This window comes from Ipomoea triloba, chromosome 6 (assembly GCF_003576645.1).
Source record: "Ipomoea triloba cultivar NCNSP0323 chromosome 6, ASM357664v1".
Taxonomy (NCBI): Eukaryota; Viridiplantae; Streptophyta; class Magnoliopsida; order Solanales; family Convolvulaceae; genus Ipomoea; species Ipomoea triloba.
Window position 1 is genome coordinate 23,929,061 of NC_044921.1, and position 19,758 is coordinate 23,948,818.

The 19,758-nt window shown below is 34.7% G+C and overlaps 3 protein-coding genes and 1 long non-coding RNA gene across 6 annotated transcripts; 1 reads left to right on the top strand and 3 right to left on the bottom strand.

Moving 5' to 3' along the window:
- Positions 1-2,122: 2,122 nt before the first annotated feature.
- On the top strand, positions 2,123-5,120 carry LOC116021949 (serine carboxypeptidase II-3-like). 3 transcript variants are annotated; one of them, XM_031262485.1, is made up of 9 exons: positions 2,123-2,734; positions 2,966-3,073; positions 3,228-3,502; positions 3,655-3,906; positions 4,011-4,111; positions 4,217-4,315; positions 4,426-4,534; positions 4,638-4,783; positions 4,880-5,120. In XM_031262485.1, the coding sequence occupies exons 1-9, from the start codon at positions 2,344-2,346 to the stop codon at positions 4,938-4,940; spliced, it is 1,542 nt and encodes a 513-aa protein (XP_031118345.1). In that variant the 5' UTR covers positions 2,123-2,343; the 3' UTR covers positions 4,941-5,120. The 3 variants fall into 3 exon arrangements, with proteins under 3 accessions (XP_031118345.1, XP_031118347.1, XP_031118346.1); XM_031262486.1 differs by having other exon boundaries at positions 2,126-2,734; positions 4,987-5,120; XM_031262487.1 differs by lacking the exon at positions 4,880-5,120 and having other exon boundaries at positions 2,125-2,734; positions 4,610-4,674.
- On the bottom strand, positions 3,852-4,982 carry LOC116021950. The gene is made up of 3 exons (XR_004099100.1): positions 4,912-4,982; positions 4,491-4,527; positions 3,852-4,124 (listed from the first exon to the last, which is right to left on the bottom strand). It is a non-coding gene; the product is annotated as an uncharacterized LOC116021950 (long non-coding RNA).
- Positions 5,121-5,776: 656 nt separating the features above from the next.
- Positions 5,777-10,783, bottom strand: LOC116021694 (uroporphyrinogen-III synthase, chloroplastic). The gene is made up of 10 exons (XM_031262160.1): positions 10,523-10,783; positions 9,470-9,557; positions 8,739-8,805; positions 8,115-8,233; positions 7,838-7,933; positions 7,382-7,437; positions 7,095-7,180; positions 6,691-6,825; positions 6,400-6,489; positions 5,777-6,116 (listed from the first exon to the last, which is right to left on the bottom strand). The coding sequence occupies exons 1-9, from the start codon at positions 10,733-10,735 to the stop codon at positions 6,432-6,434; spliced, it is 918 nt and encodes a 305-aa protein (XP_031118020.1). The 5' UTR covers positions 10,736-10,783; the 3' UTR covers positions 5,777-6,116; positions 6,400-6,431.
- A 1,163-nt stretch (positions 10,784-11,946) lies between these two features.
- Positions 11,947-17,182, bottom strand: LOC116022311 (polyadenylate-binding protein RBP47-like). Its single transcript, XM_031262957.1, has 6 exons — positions 16,665-17,182; positions 14,418-14,898; positions 13,021-13,085; positions 12,808-12,938; positions 12,612-12,708; positions 11,947-12,353 (listed from the first exon to the last, which is right to left on the bottom strand). Exons 1-6 carry the CDS (start codon positions 17,067-17,069, stop codon positions 12,189-12,191), a joined length of 1,344 nt encoding a protein of 447 aa, XP_031118817.1. The 5' UTR covers positions 17,070-17,182; the 3' UTR covers positions 11,947-12,188.
- Between the last annotated feature and the right edge of the window lie 2,576 nt (positions 17,183-19,758).

Here is a 19,758-nt window from a genome sequence, read left to right on the forward strand (position 1 = left end):
CAAGTCACACCAGCATATAGTTGCATTATATCATTATTATATACAGTTTAACAATATGACTAAAGATATGAAATAAATGGTACGGTGCATATCCATTCCACCATTACTACTTATAAGCTAGATACACAACTCAACTAATTCATCAATATTTTATGATAATTAGAAGAACCAGATAGCATACACAATTCAACTGATTAACGAATTTTTGACCTGAGAGATCATAATACTGAAGTACGCTAGAATGTGTAGTATAAAGGGATACTTGATTAAGTCTCGATTAATGGAAATTAAAATGCATGTGCTGCATTCAGAAGAGTGGCCTGAGCTTGAGGTCGGCAAGAAATCATTGCCATTTGTCAGTAGTCTAGCACTATGAGACCACCAACCCACTATTCAATAATGCCACAGGGCGCGGGGCGGGAGAAAATCTCGTTAAAAGAATAATGCGACAAATGAGGTAAATTCAATCAAATTGATTAAGTTATTAATTGATTTGGTCCATGCATGTTTAATTTTTAGTGAAAGCAGTTTATTAGCTTTCTTGATTTGAATCGGTCACTTGTGAACAACTTAAAATACTTTATATATATCCATGTAATAATTTGCTCACTAGGGTTATAAAACGGAATTTACCTCGTGCACGCCATCACTTACTGGTTCTGCGTTCTCCTTGTCACCCAAAAAAAAACAATGCACGCAACAAATAGGCTTGGAATGGGTGCTCAAGCAAAAATATTACTTGAATTCTCAACTTTTAATCCCTCGCTTAAATTTTTTGTATATAGGCATTTGTCTTGGAACTCACAAGATAAAGATAATTTATCATTACTTACTACGTTAGAAAGTACAAATGACAGATTTTAGACTAAGAGCTCATATAGTAGAACTCGTGGTGAAATAGTGTGAAGTATACTAATGGTCACATGTTAAATTTGTGCCAAAATCTTCTCGGTGCAATCTCACACATAACTTTTTTTTATTGTGATTCACTTCTCTTGTATAATTTGTGAGATATTGTACAATAATGAGCTATTATACAAATATCAACTTAACAAGAAATAGTGCATGACTGATATTTGTTAGTTTGTGAATTAACATTACAATTAGTATGGTGCGAATTGTTTCATATGAAATGACTTTTAAATATGTAATATTATTTAGTATTAATATTTTATTAATACATTAAAAATTAAACAATACAGTTTAATAAAAATATAATACTTATTTATTTATAAAAAATATTACATTTTCATTAATAAAAGAATATACTTTAAAATTACGAGTTACGACAAACAATTAAAATTTCAGATTTTGTCAAGATTTGAAACACTCTACTGACTATTTTATTTGCAGATGACACATATATCATAGCATCATTTTTTTTTTTTTGAAAACTATCATAGCATCATTTTTAAAATATGATAATATATTTAATTTTTAGACACTGACTACAAGATCAAGGGCTTAGAAAAATAAGGGAGTGGGATGTCCAAAACATATATTCTAAAATACGAAGTCAGATAATGTATTAAAGATTTTTCTGTTTTACTTTTCATTGTCAAACACAGTGATTAATTCCCTTGTTAAATTATAGGCACTTCTTTGAATAAAATAGCTAGCTTGAGCCTGGGAGATTACCCAAAATATTTATGCCCATATTTGACCAAATCGGAGGAACATAGACAAAATAATTTGGTTCGCGGAAAACATGTATTAACAAATATTTATGTAAAAAATATGATGGTTACGGGGCAACATGAAATGATTGAATCAAATCTTATTAAATGACATCAGTGTGAATTCATTCTATCAACATTTTTCTTCTTGTTGGACCACACAGTTCTTTTTACTTTTTTTGGAAACCAATTCTTTTACTTAACCATCTAATACTCCTTTTTAGGTATGAACATGACTTGAATCCACTGTAGAATTCACACACCACATATTATTGTGCCTCTCCCATTATTATAGAGAGAGGAAAAAAAGGAGAAATTCTTTTCATTATAACCTCTTTAGCTTGGTGGTTTATGATCCTAACATTTAATCCACATATCAACATTCGATTATTAGTAACAAGTCCACCTATTTGGACTACTTCTTTGGACTTAGTGCCTTAGTAAAACCATCAGAATCAAATCTTATAGTGTGAATTGATGAACATTTGAGTTTTTGTTGGACCACACAATTCTTTTACTTAACCATCTAATTCTCCTTCTGCTCATACAGAGTTTTGTCCGGTGGGACTTTTTATGTATGAACATGACTTGAATCCACTGTAGAATTCACACACCACAATTTATTCTGCCTCTTGCATTATTAGATAGATAGAGAGAGAGAGAAAAGATGAAGTTGGTGGCATGGATTTCATGGTTGCTGCTACTGCTACTGCTACCTTCTTCCCAAAATGGGGTTTTTCATATTCAAGGCAGCAGCCAAGCTGAGTACCTTTACAACCTCATCATGTCTCGATCGACACAGCATTCAGAAGAGTGGCCTGAGCTTGAAGACGCTGAACTCGCCATTTCTGCATTTTCAGCAAATATTGAAGCTCAAGAAGGATCAATGGAGGCTGACAAGATTGATGCCTTGCCGGGGCAACCTGCGGGAGTGAAGTTTAACCAGTATTCCGGCTATGTAACCGTCGACCGGAAGGCCGGAAGATCTCTGTTTTATTACTTCGCAGAATCACCCCACAATTCCTCCACCAATCCTCTGGTCTTGTGGCTCACCGGAGGTACAATTAGAACCTAAATTGATAGTTGTATTGCACATTTATATTTATATATTATATGCTTCCTCACATGGACCATAGTCTCTTTTTTATCGAGTGACAGGAGATTCGAACACATTACTTTTGGCATGAAGTTGATTCTGATACCAAACTCAACTAAAAGTCTAAGCTGATAGCTGGATTGCACATTTACAGAAATTAAGGTTTTGTGTTCTAATTTGTTGAGAAATGCAGGGCCAGGATGCTCATCTCTTGGATCTGGAGCACTGGATGAACTTGGACCTTTCAGAGTTAACAGCGATGGAAAAACGTTATTTGAAAACGATTACTCATGGAACAAAGGTATGCAATTCAATATCAGTTTCTATCGAGTAACATAGTTAGCTTATCCCCTAATTAGTTAATACTATCAGCTAACAGATAATTTAGTAAACATTTTTCTACAATTAACTATTGCTATCAACTAGTCAAATTCACTGATCCAATTACCGTACAGTGGCAAATATGTTGTTCCTGGAATCACCGGCCGGAGTGGGATTTTCCTATTCCAACACCAGCTCCGACTATGACATCACAGGTGACAAGAGTTCAGCCAAGGATGCATATACCTTTCTCATCAACTGGCTGGAGAGATTCCCTCACTATAAAAACAGGGATTTTTATATAACGGGAGAGAGCTATGGCGGCCATTTTGTTCCTCAGCTAGCTTACACCATTCTAGCTCACAACAACAAACCAAATCGGCCATTCATCAACCTCAAAGGCATTGCTGTGAGTAAATTAAAAACTCAAATGATTGATTGATTCTGTTGTCTTACTTGAAGTATGTGTTCCATCTCAACTAAAAGCCTCTAAGTTGATAGTTGGATTGTACAAACAATCGTGTTTTGTGAAACATATATAATCATAGTTTTGTTTTGCAGACTGGGAATCCTTTACTGGATATAGTTATAACCCTAAAATCAATCTATGAGTATCTATGGACCCATGCTTTGATATCAGATGAAACCTATTCAGTGATTTCCAAGGAGTGTGACTACATTCATATGAACATCTCAGCCACCTGCGGATTGTACCAAGCCAAAGCAGTTATGGAGATGGGACTTGTTTCCCTGGCTGACATTTACACTAATTACTGCTTTAATGATGTCCCAAAACAACAATGTCATGGTTTGGTGAGTGTGTGTGTGTGTTCATTCAACTCTAATTTACTCCCACTGCACTTTGCTTATAATCAATCAGGTCAGCTAACAGAATGAACTGAACTTGATCTATAAAGGGATATAATCCTTGCTCGGCCGGTTATGTCATATCTTACCTCAACCAAGAGGAGGTGCAGAAGGCCCTCCATGCCATCAAAACTTTTTGGATAGTTTGCAGGTACTCCTCCACTCTGCAATTGCATCAATATTATTGTCTGTTTCAAATCACTTTACATTCAAGAATGAGAAGTGATGGAATTCATTGAAAACAATCAATCTGCAGTCCGAAAGTTGGATCGAGTCATTGGAAAGACTCAGCAATAACAACCTTGCCCATAGTCAAGCAGCTCATTGCAAAGAAGCTAAAAATATGGATATACAGGTAATAAGTCCTATAGTCCTATCCTCTTGATTCTTTACTTTACTGCTGCATCAATAAAAAGTAAAAACCTCGACATGAAATGATGAATTTCCACATTGAAAAAACTGCAGTGGTGACACAGATGCATTACTTTCAGTAGCATCAACCAGGTATGCAATAAAAGCCATGAAACTACCTGTCGAGGTTGCTTGGCGGGCCTGGCATTGTGATGGCTGCAAGGTAATAAACATTTAAGCTGTCGAGTTTCCAGCATATTTTACAAGGAAAAGACTGCTATGCTAGGTAGCGCTAAAGGTTATATTTTGTTGTGGATGATTGGCAGGATGTGGGAGGGTATGTGGAGGGGTACAAGGGATTGACACTGGTTACAATAAGAGGAGCTGGGCATTCAGCTCCTAGCTACCAACCAGAAAGAGCATTTACTATGATTTCATCTTTCCTTCAAGGGAAACTTCCCCCTCCCTTCAGGTAAACCAAAACAAAATAGCTCTTCTGTCCCTACTGTGTCGTGCAATTACACGATATTCATATTCTGTTATGATTTCAATGCACATTTATGTGCAGAGACTTGTATATTCACAAACAAGGGACCATACCTTTATTGATGCAGCAAGAAGGAAGCTAAAGCTGAAACTGATACTGATACTGTACTTCCATTTTTGTTTTTGTAGCTCGAAGGTGTGATAGACACGACACGCGAACAAACTCTATATGCAACTGCGACCTATGATTTCCATAAACAAGTAGTGTGACCTACTGATTTCCATAGTGGCAACTCTACGCACGTGCTAAATTTTGGTGAAAATTTTTAAAAAAATTATTCCACTATTATTATTATAAGGGATAATTTTGGCCAAATAAACAAAGGAATTTTTTTTAAAAATTTGGTCAAAATTTTTAAAAACTTTATTCATCACTATTATTATTATAAAGGATAATTTGATCAATTTTTTTAAAAAAATAAAAATAAAAAAATTCACCACTATTATTATTAAAGGAGTAATTTTGTCAGAAAATTCACAAAACCGGCTAAAAAACCCATTAATATTATTATGTTGATCCGTTTATACACAAATCCGTTTACACAAAACCAGCTAAGAAACCTACTCTTTTCTCACATTAGCATATAGTTGCATTATATCATTATTTTATACAGTTTAAAAAATGACAAGGATGTGAAACGAATGGTGCATCTCCATTACACCAATACAACTTAATGAACTTATCAATGCTATGATAACTTCACGCAGTGAGCACATCAAAATGTAGAAAGAATATAATATAGAATTAGGTGGTAAGAGAGATCCACCTACAACTGAGAGGTCGTAGGTTCGAACCTCAAACCCCTGGGTTTGAGCCGGTCAGCTATGGGTTTGAGCCGGTCAGCTATGGGTAACCTAGGCTGGTTTACCCCCTGTGATCCTTTGCCGGCTAGGGTCACAGGGTGAGGAATAAACCTCATAAAAAAATATATATATATGATATAGAATTGAGAGGCTAAAATATCAGCTACAAGAAGGCAACTGATGCCAAATAGGTGGAAGACACTGAACATGATTTTTCAGAAGATAAAGAAGGAACTATCCTAAAGTTTAACTGCATACAGATCTAGACATTCAATTGTACATGGTCAAGCAAGCGACATTTCAGTTAGAACTCGAGAGAACCACGTGGGATATCTGCACTCGCGCAGCAGAATGACCTGCTGAAACATATATATACAGCTGAAGATATCCTGAAAAACATTATTCCAGCCAATGCTTTTATTGCCTCGTCAGCAAACTCCCTGCCAGATAAACATCTGCAGCACATAACTGTTATCAGCTTAATGGAAAAGAGTGCTCTTTACAGTAGCCATGCAAGGCTCTATACACTTGCTCATATTTTCACAGTTATACAGAGTTTTAAGGTCCCATTTTAAAGCATTATCTAAAAACAAGTGTTATATCTCAAATTCTTGGTCAACCTTCTGATTCCCAAATGAAGGCATAGGCTTTCTAATTGCATAATTGAGAGGTATCAAAATTGCAAAGTTGCATATTTGTCTTTGAAATTGAATGATAAGTTCAGGGACAATAAATTACCTAGGAACACAGAAGATACAACATTTAATTTTTTATACACTCTGCATTTTCTCAAGGACTCCCAGGGCCTCAAGAATGCTATCAACCCACCTGGAAATGAATAGAAAATAGAATTAAGAAGTATTTGATTAATAGGTGGATATTCAATAGCTTGTTTTCACCCTTAGGGGGAAGTTCTGCTGCCTGCTACACAGACAATACAGTTGAGAGAATATACTAAAGCATGACACAACGACTTCCCAAGAAAAAAAAATGTTTTATCTGTGAATTATGTTATGAACAAAAGATTACCCATCAAGACCAGGATTTTCCGGATAATACACATTCCTCAGTCCTAGTCTTTTAGCTGCCAAAGCAGTTGTTTCACCGATGCATGCTATTGCATTGCCACACTCTTCCAATGCTGGAACAAAATTAGCCCATGCACTGTTCCATTATGAAAACATAAATATTCAGCAAAATGGAGGATTGTGAAAGGAAAATGAAGAGAAGAAAGGAGTCACTGAAGCCATTCATCAAGAAGATAGCACACAAGTAGAACAAAGAGAAGAATCTTCTTGCTCTGACCAAAACAAGGGAGTATTTCACAAGTCACAATTACATAATGAAACAGCAGCATAACATGCATCTGAAAGAGAGTTCTGATGAGATTCTCAGCATTAGCCGCAAGTCTGTAATGAAAGTGAGTGACCTACCGAATGGCAGAAGGTGATGCTACTGCAACAACAGGAGCACATAGTGCTATTTTAAGAAGTGCCTCATCAACATGTTGGATGGGTGCCTACAAGGAACTGAGGGAGATTAGTAGGAACCAGATGCAATTTGGTTAGCTTGTTTGTCCTTTTTCATTAGTCACTTAGCATGAGTAACCTGTAATATGGGGAAGATAATTGTGTACAAAAAATTAACTCTGTTAAAGCACTGAACAATATGGAATTCACAGCATCAGTTCATGAAAAACAAATAAGGAATAATAGTTTACCGTAGTGTATGTATTCAACCGAGTAACCTCAAATCCACGCTTTGAAAGGCCTTCCTCTGGAAAAATTTATCGAACACTGATTTTAAACTAAGTTAAATTTAATTGTCAAACACAACTTACAAGCTCTGTTATCAACAGAAGAAGCGCCATTAGTCACCCCTTCAACTGCTGCATAGAAACAGCAGCAGCAGAGTGGCCCTCAGCAAACAACCATAAATTTCCACATACTTGATCACTTCTTTCTTTTCTTTTATTTCTACATTAATAAGAACAAGATATAATCCTGCTCTCTGATATCTTGGTATGTCCATCCTCTCATTACTAATAAGTCTCTCATTCTTTTTCTATAAGTCTTATTACTAACAACTTTCAATAATTAAATTCAGAAAGAGTAAAAGATGACATTGAGAGGAAAAACAAGAAACAATATCAGAAAGTATCTAGTATTTTACATACCAATCTCACCACTGGCTTTTGCTGAAGCAGGATATAGAACAGTACATCTTTTATTCTCATGCTTAGGAAGCTCTAAAGCTAAAACCTTACCAGTCGCTGAAAAATGAAAAAAGAATTGCAATTTTAGTGCCAATCAGCAAAATATTTAACAGGACAAAAGCATACTCTTCAATTTTTAGTTTAAGCAGTCAATTTCACAATATATACTTGCTGGGACTGCAGTGTGTTCTTAGATAATGTTTAAAGTGGATTTTTTTAAAGGGATCTTATTGCCTACCTTTGGATGGTGCAAAGGCAACATCAAGGTACTGCTTTGACGATTGAGTAACTTCATCAAATATGCTAGCTGTACCAGCCCCAACAACAGCAATTCTGACATTTGGGGTTCCAGCAACCCTATATGAAGATTTAGAATAAGTCCTTCTTCAGACCTCAGAAAAAGGAATGTCACTTCACATAGTAAATATTTGAAAAATGAAATGACAGCAGCATCAAGAATGGACACAGTTTGAACGGCAGATTAACCCTGCCAATTATCAAGGCTTATATGAGGATGATACTAGCAATATTCCTCCTACTTCGAAGCTGTAGATACTGTAATCATTGCTTTTAATTCATGAGAAAAGAAGTCCAGGGCAAAAACTTTTATCATGAAATGGCATGATATTTTCTTTGAAGAAAAAATTGACCAACTCTCATGTCCATCAAATTTCTGTAATTTTTCATCTTTCTAAGAACACGTTTTATAACTATTTGTGATAACACCTCTATTCTTATGGAATTATCAAAAGGATAAATATAGTGTTTTCAGACAGAAATTTAGGGTTATTCAGCATTCATTAGATGGAAAAGCACTTGAACCAAGCTTAAACATATCTTATATCAAAGAGCTAGGCCTTACTTCCAAGCATCAAGAAAAACCAGACCAGCCTCTGGTGAAGTTATGACAATCCAGTCAAAGGTGTTTTCTGGTGGCACAAGAAATACGAGAAAAGCACATTAGCATGACAGAACAACAACAACAACAAAAACAGAGTCTGGAAGGAATTAGATTCAGATAGGGGAGACAACTTCTATCTGAAAGATGGGCAATTAACTTTTGCAATCAACATACATAGACTCATTTTGAGATATGAGGATCTCAATGCTGTAGAGGAACTTGGGGAAAACTGGTAAAATAATTAAGCATAGATAAGCTTAAGATCAAGTCAAGTCTGTGCACATTTTAAGATCAAACTGTTAATCTGCTTTGGGGTAAGTAAGATAACAATATTGATGATAAAGGCTGCTAAATGTAAAAACTTGTTATATGCAAATGTACACTAAAATCATCTGAATATAGAACATAAAATTTAAAATTATAAATCTAGAAGCCACCATATACAAAAAGGTATTTATCCATTTTTTAAGGACTGCAAGCTTGGTCTTAAAATTCTAAAAATGAAGGGAACCAGCAAAACAACAAAGCCATTTGTAGAAGCAAAAAAAAAATCAGGATTTACTGCGAACTGGTGGATGTAAAGATTGATATATATGAGGTAAACACTTTTTAAAAGGAGAGAAATAAAATAAGTATAATGTCAAACCAGAAAATGAAAGGAATCTCTTAGAGAAAAGACAACAAAAACTTACGACTCAACACCGAAGGAAGTCTATCCAAATCAGGTAGGTGTGTGTGTTGTATGAGAGGAAGCTCAAGACAATCAATCCCATGTATTGCCTGTACAAGATGATGAAAGGTGTCATTTAAGCCCAATTCATTATTAATGCCATGTAGATCAAGGGGCTAAGCTTGCATTTCTGTTTGAAATGAGCTAGATGCATGCTAGTGAAGAGGAGCGCCCGGAAGTTTGAAAACCCAGTCACAGCTAGCTTCTTTTGTGGCTTATGAAAAGAATACACTTTCTAGTCTCATTTTTCCTCTTTACATGTAAATTGAATTGGGATTGCACCTTTTTCCTCCACATTTATGTGAATAGAAAAAAAAAATTGAAAATCAAATCATATTGCCGACAAACTTCTTGACAATATCACAGTGCCACTATTACACAGCTTATGCTCAAAACTAACTTTTACTTTAATGTAATTCTAAACATAAAATACACTAAAAGAAAAAGGACAAGTACAACTAAAGTGAGGAGTATTTAATATATCAATGAGCTCCACTAAATCAATGTTAGCTTCATGAGTACTGTTTAGCTGAAGAACCATCTAAAAGAAGAAAGAAAAAATCTAAACATCCAGCAAATTTCATTCTATTCTTCAGCAGAACAAATAAATATGTATACTCCTAAATGAAATAGACGTAGCCGTATCTTATACGGAGTAGTTTTTAGTTTTTACACATATTTTATTATTTGCCAGTTGTTTTCCATTTGATCTGTCAAAACTCCAAGGTCAAGGGTGCAAACTAACTAACAGCTTCACTTGTTCAGGCATTTGATCAAATACCTAATGTGATACTCCATCTCTACAAAACTCAGTAAACGGCAAGCGAAGCACACAGTAAATTCCATCTCCCGAAGAAAACAAAACAGTCATTGACTTAATCACTGAACAAGTGTAGATTCACCAACGCCACAACATTTTAGGAATTAAAACGTCAAAATATACCGCTAAACAGAAAATGCGAATCCTCTTATCAATACACAGAGAAGGAGAGACAGAGTGTGTGTGAGTGTGTACCAAAGCCTTGATGAGTTTGCCGTTCTTGCCGCGTTCTCTGGTGACGACAACTGTCGGCTGCTTGGAAGATGAAGACGAGGAGAGTAAAGGATCAGAAGATTCAATTCTAACGCAGCGAGGAGAGATTCTGCTCCGGTGGAGTCGCAGATGAGTGGTAGAGGGACGTGAGGGAGGAGGAAGAGGAGAGAGAAAGGAGAGCGAAAGGTGAGGCATGACGACGGTAACGTGTTGCGCGGTAGATCGCCCAAAACGGCCACCTGTTGTTAATCTAACCGCACTTCAATAATTAATCTTAAAATAATACGGAATAAAAATAATGGCATGGACAAATTTTTTTAAATTATTTTTAACAAATCGGGCATTTATCTCCAAATCCACGTGTCAGATAAGCAACGGAGAAAATGACGCGTAGCATCACACTAAACTGCCACAACTACAACTAATGATTGTTTGCTTCTTTTAGAGGGCAAAATTGCGTATTTATATTCAATATGTTACAAATCACACTATTTTTAGTTTGTAGATTTTGATTCATTCATTAATAGACTTGTTAAAATTCACTATTATTCCCTAGACTAGAAAGCCTAAGTAATCAAAATTAATGATAAGATTTAACATTTTGTCTCTTCTATTTTAAATTGTATTTCAACTTCATGACAAAATTATAGTTAGTAATAAATTGAAATTTATACTCCATAATACTAGGAATTGATGTGCACCCAACAACCCGAGAAGTAGAATGATGTGCGCCCTTTGATGAAGCAAAGTGAGACAATCAACTTTCCTAACTAAATTATATATATATATATATATATATATATATATATATATATATATATATATATATATTATCATTCATCATTTAATGTTTGTGTGACTATCTTCATGTTAAGTTTTAATCTAAGAATATTTTTATCTGAATTGTAATTATCATTTTATGTGTATATAATTAACATGTTATGTGCCTTTAATTTGTTTATAGGGACAAAAATTCAGAATTGCAAATGTCCATTATACGACAATTGACAATTGAAGGTATATCACCAAATTTACAATTCTCTTCATCTATGCAAAACATTTTCACTTTATCTCACTTTTATATCATATTCAAAAAAAGATATAAATAAACAAAATCAAATAATTCTTTTTAAAAAATTGCACTAAATTAGCCTAAAAAAAATTGTCAGGGATAAATTTAGCCTAAATCTCTTTGTTTTGTAAAGGTTCACCTTAATCAACTAAATCTCTTTGTTTTGTAAAGGTTCACCTTAATCAAGTTAGATCTGAACCACTTTCTTCTAGATCAACTAACTTGTTAATTACAACGAACTAGTTTATCAATTGCAACTAATTTATCAGTTAACAGAGCCAATGCCATCTATGTTCACAGCACAATAAAGTAATGTAAATGAAGCATGGGGAAATAATATGGAACCATATATAATGTTGCAAGCTCAATATTTATTCCAATGAAGTTTTTATGTCTGGTCCAAACTTATAATTAAATGTTTAATAGAATTCCTAGGTAAACTACCTAAATTACGTCAAAATTCAATGCCACTCCTGGTTTGGAGGGTTAACTAAATTCTACATGCCCAAATAATGAATCAAATAGATGGCCAGAAATGCCATCTCAACTGTAAGTAGTCCTCCTGGGCGCAGACATTCAGCTTACTTGCTGCTGGTGGGTTCCGTACATTGGATAAGCCCCGTACGCTGCTGGGGCATACATGTTCGGGTTATGGGGGGCCGGGAAAGCATAAGTGTAGCCATCATAGAAGTGTCCTCCATAGTATGCCCCTGCCCACTGGTTCGTGAAATCAGATCTCGACTGCAAAAGGTTCAAACGCCTGAAGTTAGAGACGCAAGTTGCAAGAATACATCTAAGAAAATCAATCCAAGGAGAAAATACTTAATTTGTGGCTCTAGTAACCTTTTCGCCTCTAAACCTCTAAAATTTGCAGAAAAAATCTTAGTGCTATTAATAAGTTTTCTCAAGATTTTTTGTTCAAGTGTGTGATACTTGAAGACCATGTGTCCACAATTCTCATATCAAGCATAAACGCATTAATCAGAAGAGAGGGATTACCTGTCTATGTGCTGGATTTCGTCCCCAAGAAAGGCGAACGGTCTGTTTTCCAATTACAAGGCCTTTCAACTTCTGTAATGCTTCCTCAGCATCAGTTCTGCAAGATGGATCAAATTTTCACTTAGATCATTCTAGCGGAAAAAAAAAACTGACCCCAGTAAATAATTCAACAAATTGTTTGATATGGAAAGAAAACCTGTTAGCAAATTGCACGAATCCACATCCTTTTCCAACTGGAATTTTTACAGAAACTATTTCACCATACTGTGAGAAAGGCTGTCTAAGATCTTCATCACTAACATTTGGGTCAAGACCTCCAACAAAAATCTATGAGGGTAGTTCATTAGTGCAAAGGACGGTAAGAGGGGGGGAAACACAATATTCCAAAGAAAAAAGTTAGACAACCAACCGTTGTATTAGAAGAATCTCCATCAGATTGTGACCCATGGGCTGGAGAACCATTTGAATATCCACCTACCATATATCCAGTTTTAGAAAGTGAATATGGAAACACTGCAAACTCTGCCCAAGTTGTTCTCAACTTGGACAGTAGCAGTGCACATAAAGGATGAGGATTGTAGTATGTTGTTACACAATGCAAAATTTTGCCTGCTCTAAAAAATGGATTCTGTGGATGGAGAATAGAATCCATACACTCAAACCATTGATGAAAGCATAGTAGAGTTGAGTGCTACATACTGCAAATATTGTGAATTTGGTGTCCAAGTAACAATTAACACGTAAAGAAACAACAACATTCCAAGTAATATTAGGTTCCATACAAGTGTACCAGATCTACATGCCTAAACTGGAATATGTTGGAAGTCAGTTAAACAAAAGCATAGTAATCCTTATAATTGACTGTTCACGTAATCACAAAATTAAAATAAATCAAACTGAAGTCATATTAAATCCAAATGAAGTAAAATTAAACCAATATATGAGCACCCTGGATCCTACTCATGGTTTTACAGACAAAGATTGGAACAAGTTCACTATGCCAACACCTGCAGCTTTCTGAAAAAGCTACTGTCCTGACATGAGTAGAGCATGTGTTCCCAACTAAGAGTGCATTTGTGAAAGCAATTGGAGGTCTACTGTTTTTATCTCCCTCAAATACACCTAAACCAGTTATTATGGTGATTGACATTATTATCTTATGAGGAAAAAAAAATAGTAGCTGAGACACAATGTAGTTTCATAATATATCATAATCCAGCTTCTTCAAACAAGGCTTGTAAATCCTCCTCTACTTGATTGGTAACTACCATCCAATGACAACCCATTTTCCCTTGTTCTATTGAAGTGACTCGCTAGAAAAAATTTGCTTGAAGTCAATAATGCAATTATGGTCATGGCTTTCTCTAATTAGCAGAAGTCTAAGAACCACTAAAAAATGCATATTGAAATGGGATACTAGAAAGAAACAGAAAGGAAACAAATCAGGTGTGCAATTTTACCTTGCTCTTCAAAACTTAATCAGTGAGGATCTCAAGAGGCTCTTTTTTAAATATTAAGCAAAAGTTTCTAAAGGTTCTCCAACAGCCTTCCAATTGTTGGATTAAAAACTTAGAATATGTGCATTAAAGCCGCCCACTGCCCATTCCTATGCCACACCCAAGAAAATAATGGACCATGGAACCTCTGAAGATGTTTTTTTTTTTTCTAGTAAATCTTCATTTACCCTTTCTGCAACAACTCAACAACTCCCTTTCAAGCATAGTGTGAGGCTCTGATTTCTAGTCAGTCCACACACACACACACGCACACATACTGACCTCGGAAATTATTAGGACACACACATACCTTGTGAAGGAAGTTGCTGTTGATTCCCTGAGGATTTCCGTGGTGTTGCTGCACCAATTCGCATAGGCCTACTTGAACAATAAACACCATTCATTTCCGTCATGGCCTGTGACCTCTCATTATCATCTCCAAATCTTACAAATCCATAACCTTTTGAACGGCCAGTGTTGGCATCAATGACCACCTTAGCAGCTTTAACAGAGGGATATTTACTAGAAAATGTTTCAAGTAGTAAGGTATCAGTAACATCAGCAGCTAGGTCACCTACGAATATAGAAAGGTCAGAACCATTATTTAAACGCTTCTCCCCCATGCTAAATGTTGCCCAATTCAGACGAAAGAGTTGATCTGTATTAGGCATTAAAATGCAGGAGTATGACTGAAGAGCTTTCTCTGCAGAAGCATGAGAATAGAATTCTACAAAACCATATCCCTCTGAGAAACCAGTCTGTTTGTTTCTGATCACCTTAATGGAGGCAACCTGCATAAGTAATTATTTTCATGTTAGCAAGAATTAGTTTTGTAAGATAACATCCATCATATAAAAATCTCCAAAGGAAACCTAAAATCATAACTAGGTTTGGATGTACAATTCATTGTGCCATCCAACAGAATATGAAAATGTTTGTTACTTGTCAAGCAAAAAAAAAATAAAATCTTGCTAAGTTAATAGGGATAGTTGTTCCTTATTACTCATGATGCTTAAATGAAAACTCAAGCAACATAAATTTTAAAGAACATTACGAAGACAAAGTACTCATTGAAATTTACATTTACTCATGATTAGGGAGGCATCAGAGTAAATACAATATAATTTTGACCAATGTTTTCAAATATATTTTGTTTAAAATTTTGAGTTGGGATTCTTAAATAGTACTCTGATGTAATCATAGTGTTGTTTCATTTGATTTAAAAATATAGAGTATAAAAACTTAAAGTTAAATTTAGCCAATTTTTCCAATAAAACAATAAATAGTAAATAGGATAATCAAAGTGGGATGGAAGAGTAAGGGCTTGTTTATTTCATTTATTTGTTTTCTATTTCTTCAGGTTCCTATTTCTCCAATTTTACATTTCTCTAACTTTCCAAATTCATTTCCAAACTCAATTTTCACAATTTATAAATATATATATATATATATATATATAGGGAAGGGTTCAGGTGCGGCAGTACTCACCTTAAGCATTAAAACGGCGCACCTTAAGTACACAAACCACGCACATTAAGCTAAGAACACAAACCACGCACCTAAAGGTTTTAAATGGTGAACCTTCAGTTGAGAACACACTGCACACCTTAAGTACACAAACCACGCACCTTAAGTACACAAGTCACGCACCTTAAGACACAAGTCACACATCTAAGGTTTTAAAATGACGCACCTTACGTTTCAACAACTCATGCACCCTATGTTTCTCATTAGGTACAAATGCTTTTACAATCTCACAAATAACAAAGACCATTAAAATCCTTTTTATGAAGCCACTTATTAGGCTTCAAAATCTGTTTTTTACTTTGAAAATGCAAAGTTGGTAAGTGGCAAACTTTTGAGGTCGGCACTCAGATTTATCAGAAAGTTTAAAATTTTGCAGCAGTGATTATCTTGTCCTAAAGAACAATCTAACCTCTCTCACAGATTTGGTAAGCCAAGTCATTTGAGACTGCAAGTCGCTCTAATGTAAACTGCTTAATTATTAGTGCAAATAGAATTGCAACTACATCCAGAAAAATTTTGACAGAAAACCAGGGTGCAAATGACATTTTCAGTAACATGCTGTCAAGACACAACACTTCCATTAATTCCAATTATGATGCAATAAATAATTCCAAACTTTATATATAAGTGAGCTTGAAAACTTGTATTAAATGCAAAATAGGCAGGATCAAATAGAATCCGGTATAACTATAATTACTAGTCAATCCAAGAACACTGACATAGTGTTTCCAAAGAGATGATGCAATACATCATGCTCACGTTAGCAGATCAACAAGAAAGCTAAAGTTTTCTCCTTTTTCAATAAAAGCCGTTAGCTTTCTAGGATTAACCTCTTATTTCATCATTACTTGCATATTTGTAATCTAAGATAAGGTAATCGCTGGCATAAATACGTTTAGAAACTCCGATCAATTAATAGTAGTAATAAAGAAGCCAGATCCATATTCGACATTAATAACCAATAAATACGCGGGGAATAACCAAATTTAGAAACCAAAGTGCGTATGAATTATGAATATATGGATTATACCTCCCCAGTGGAGGCAAAACAGCTACGCAAATAATCCTCATCCATCCAATTGTGAAGGTCCCCGATCCAGATTGTTCTGTTCTCGCCATTAGATCCTCCTTGCTGCTGAGGCTGAGCATGCGGCGGAGCGTGGTGGAGGAAGTGCGGGTGGTAAGGCATGTAGTGAGGCGGATAATGCGGCGCCGGCATCATCTGATGCTGCATTACCGTCGCAGCCGCGGGGTATTGCATAGGCACCCACGGCGGCTGTTGCTGCTGCGCCGCCACCGGAACAACCTTCGCCCCAGCCCCCGTCACCGCCTGCTTTTGCTCCCCATCCTGACGCTTCTCCGGCTCGTGCTCGGCCTCTCGCGGCGACGGTGGTTGTTTATTCTCTTGCGATTCAGAACCTTTATCCGTTTGCATCTTCAAACTCGCTCTGTTTCTGTTTCTCTCTCTCTCTCTCTCCCTGTAACCAACAAACTACTGAAACCCTAGAGGAAATATACGTATTTATATATAAATATAAAAAATATTACTGAATATATTATTATTATTATATATATGAAACAAATACGGAGTGATAAATAAGATATGATATAGTGTATGTATATGTGAGTTCGAGTTAAAAGAGAGATGGGAATGAAAGATTCATGAGAAGCCCTGCAATGACGCGTATGGGTATGGCTTCAATGCCGTTGGATTAGACAGTGGTTTTTCGATTTCCGCCGTTGGATTTTCCTTCAATGATGATATATACGTGTTCACTACTTGGGTCGGCCGCCGGTTTTGGAAGGTCTGCTTCCTAATTTATACTAATCAAAATTAATTATAAATAAATTGAACCGACAAAAAATATTTACGGAGTATAATTAAGGTTTTGTTCTCCTTATTAATTGATGAGATTTAACATTATTTTTAAATTTAAATTAAATATGATATTTATTTAATTCAAGTCGTATTTAGGTAATTTAATTTGTATCATAAAGTTTGGAGCTTATTGTTAATTATTATTTATGCTTTTCTATCAAAATAGAAAAGTATGCATTAAATAATGACTCTTTTAGTTTACACCGTTACATAAACATTTTAGCATTTATTATTTACAGTTAGGTGTTACGGGAAAAAAATTTAATTTACTATTATATTCTAAAAGAATCATTTAATCACATTTGGATAAAAAATAAAGATTGATATGATGACATCAATTTGAGTAGATTAACGGTTTAAAGTTACTAAAAATTAATAGGAAAATGAACAGGTCAATTTAATACTCCGTATATATTACAAACTTAAAATTTTATGGTGTTATGTTTTTATTAAAGTCATTAAACATTAATGAATCAAACTATGTTGTTTGTTATGCGAACTCACTCAAGTACATCTATTGTCGATTACCATTAACAAAGATAGTGAAGGCCACGTAAACACTAACCAACTTATTACTTGCTATTTGACTCATTTAAATTTTTTATTTTATTTGTTGTCAATGTAGTGTATTTAATTGCAACTTTGTTTGATTATATTAGAGATTTAATTGCAATATTTGGTCAATTTAATATATTTATTTAATATTTCCCCATTTTATAACGTTAGCTTGTTTGTAAATAAACAATATAATCTTAAAATACATATTCCATGTTATATTGAATTGTATCAATTTTAGTAAAAATAAAAAGATTAGCAACAGTACTATTGGAAAATATTTCCTTTTTTTTTTTTCAAAAATAATTGACAAGTGGGTAGAACATAGTTCTCATACATCAAAACTATGTGTTTAATTTCAGTGGGTTTATCTAGCATACATCCTCAATTAATAGCTGCGGGTTTTCCGTTGTAAAAAAAATCTCTTTTTAAATATTTTGAGTGAATAACATTCCGATGATGCCCCTAAGACACTGGTATAATAGATGAGAAGTCTTACTTAAAAATTATTTTTTAGTGGCAATGTGGAGTTTAATTTTTGTCACAAACATTGATGATTTTTGTTGAGTTTTTATGTGTATAAATATACATTTTAGTGTTTAGTTTCGAAATTATATTAATCTGATTTACTTCATCGTGAATTTGGGAAGAGTCGCTGAGATTATAAATTTTATGCTACATATGACGAAATTATCAAAAAAAGAAAAATGATACATATGACGAAGTTGTAAAATTTTGGTTATCAAACATTTTAAAAATCTGATGAGAACTTGTTGGATTTGGAAAAGGGTAAAGAGGAGAAACAAATGCAATTGTAGGATTTACCGAAAAAAACGAACTGATTAATCGGACATCGCAGTTTGTCGTTGCAGTACAACGTTACTCAACCAAGCAGTTACCTAGTAGTCCGTGTAGCATATGCTGCGGTCATATGTATCTTCCAATTAGTTACCGTTCTGATGTGACACTTTTGTGTTTTGCAGCTGAATTTTACAGTACCAAAATGTTTTTATTTTTATTTTATTTTATTGTGAATTACATGTTCGTATTTTATCCCAAATAATTTGTTTGTGATAAGTATTGTTGTGCATATGTTTATTTAGATTCTTAATTATCATTATTAATTGACTTCTGTTTTATTTGAGAGAATTTACAGTACAAATGATTTGAAAAACTTAACATTCACGACGAAGAAAAATATTATGTAAATTCTATAATTATACTTTTTCATTTAAATTTTTAATGTATATATTTTATTTAGACCGACAAAATGAAAATAATTATCAATGGTTGTCACATTAGGAAGTAAAAGTGAATGAGTAGGGATTCAGAATACATGTAGTAAAACTAATAATAAATGATTATCAACTTGCTATTTACTTCCAAAGTGATTTTAGGGACAAAAATCTATGAGTTTATAATTAGTCCAACGAAATTATGATCACCTAAATTATATATATATATATATATATATATATGATAGCGTAAATGTAAACGGGTCTACGATTACGCTACGGATACGTGTGTTACGTGTGGTGAAGGATGCCGCTCGGCCGGTTAATCGGTCGCTCTACCGGTTGACGACTGAGCGGTAAGAAGCTATATCGCTCTACAGGTGACGAACAGTAACAAGGAGAGAGCAAGAGAGACGAATGAGCAAATCACAAGTGTATTAGTGTAGTACTGATGT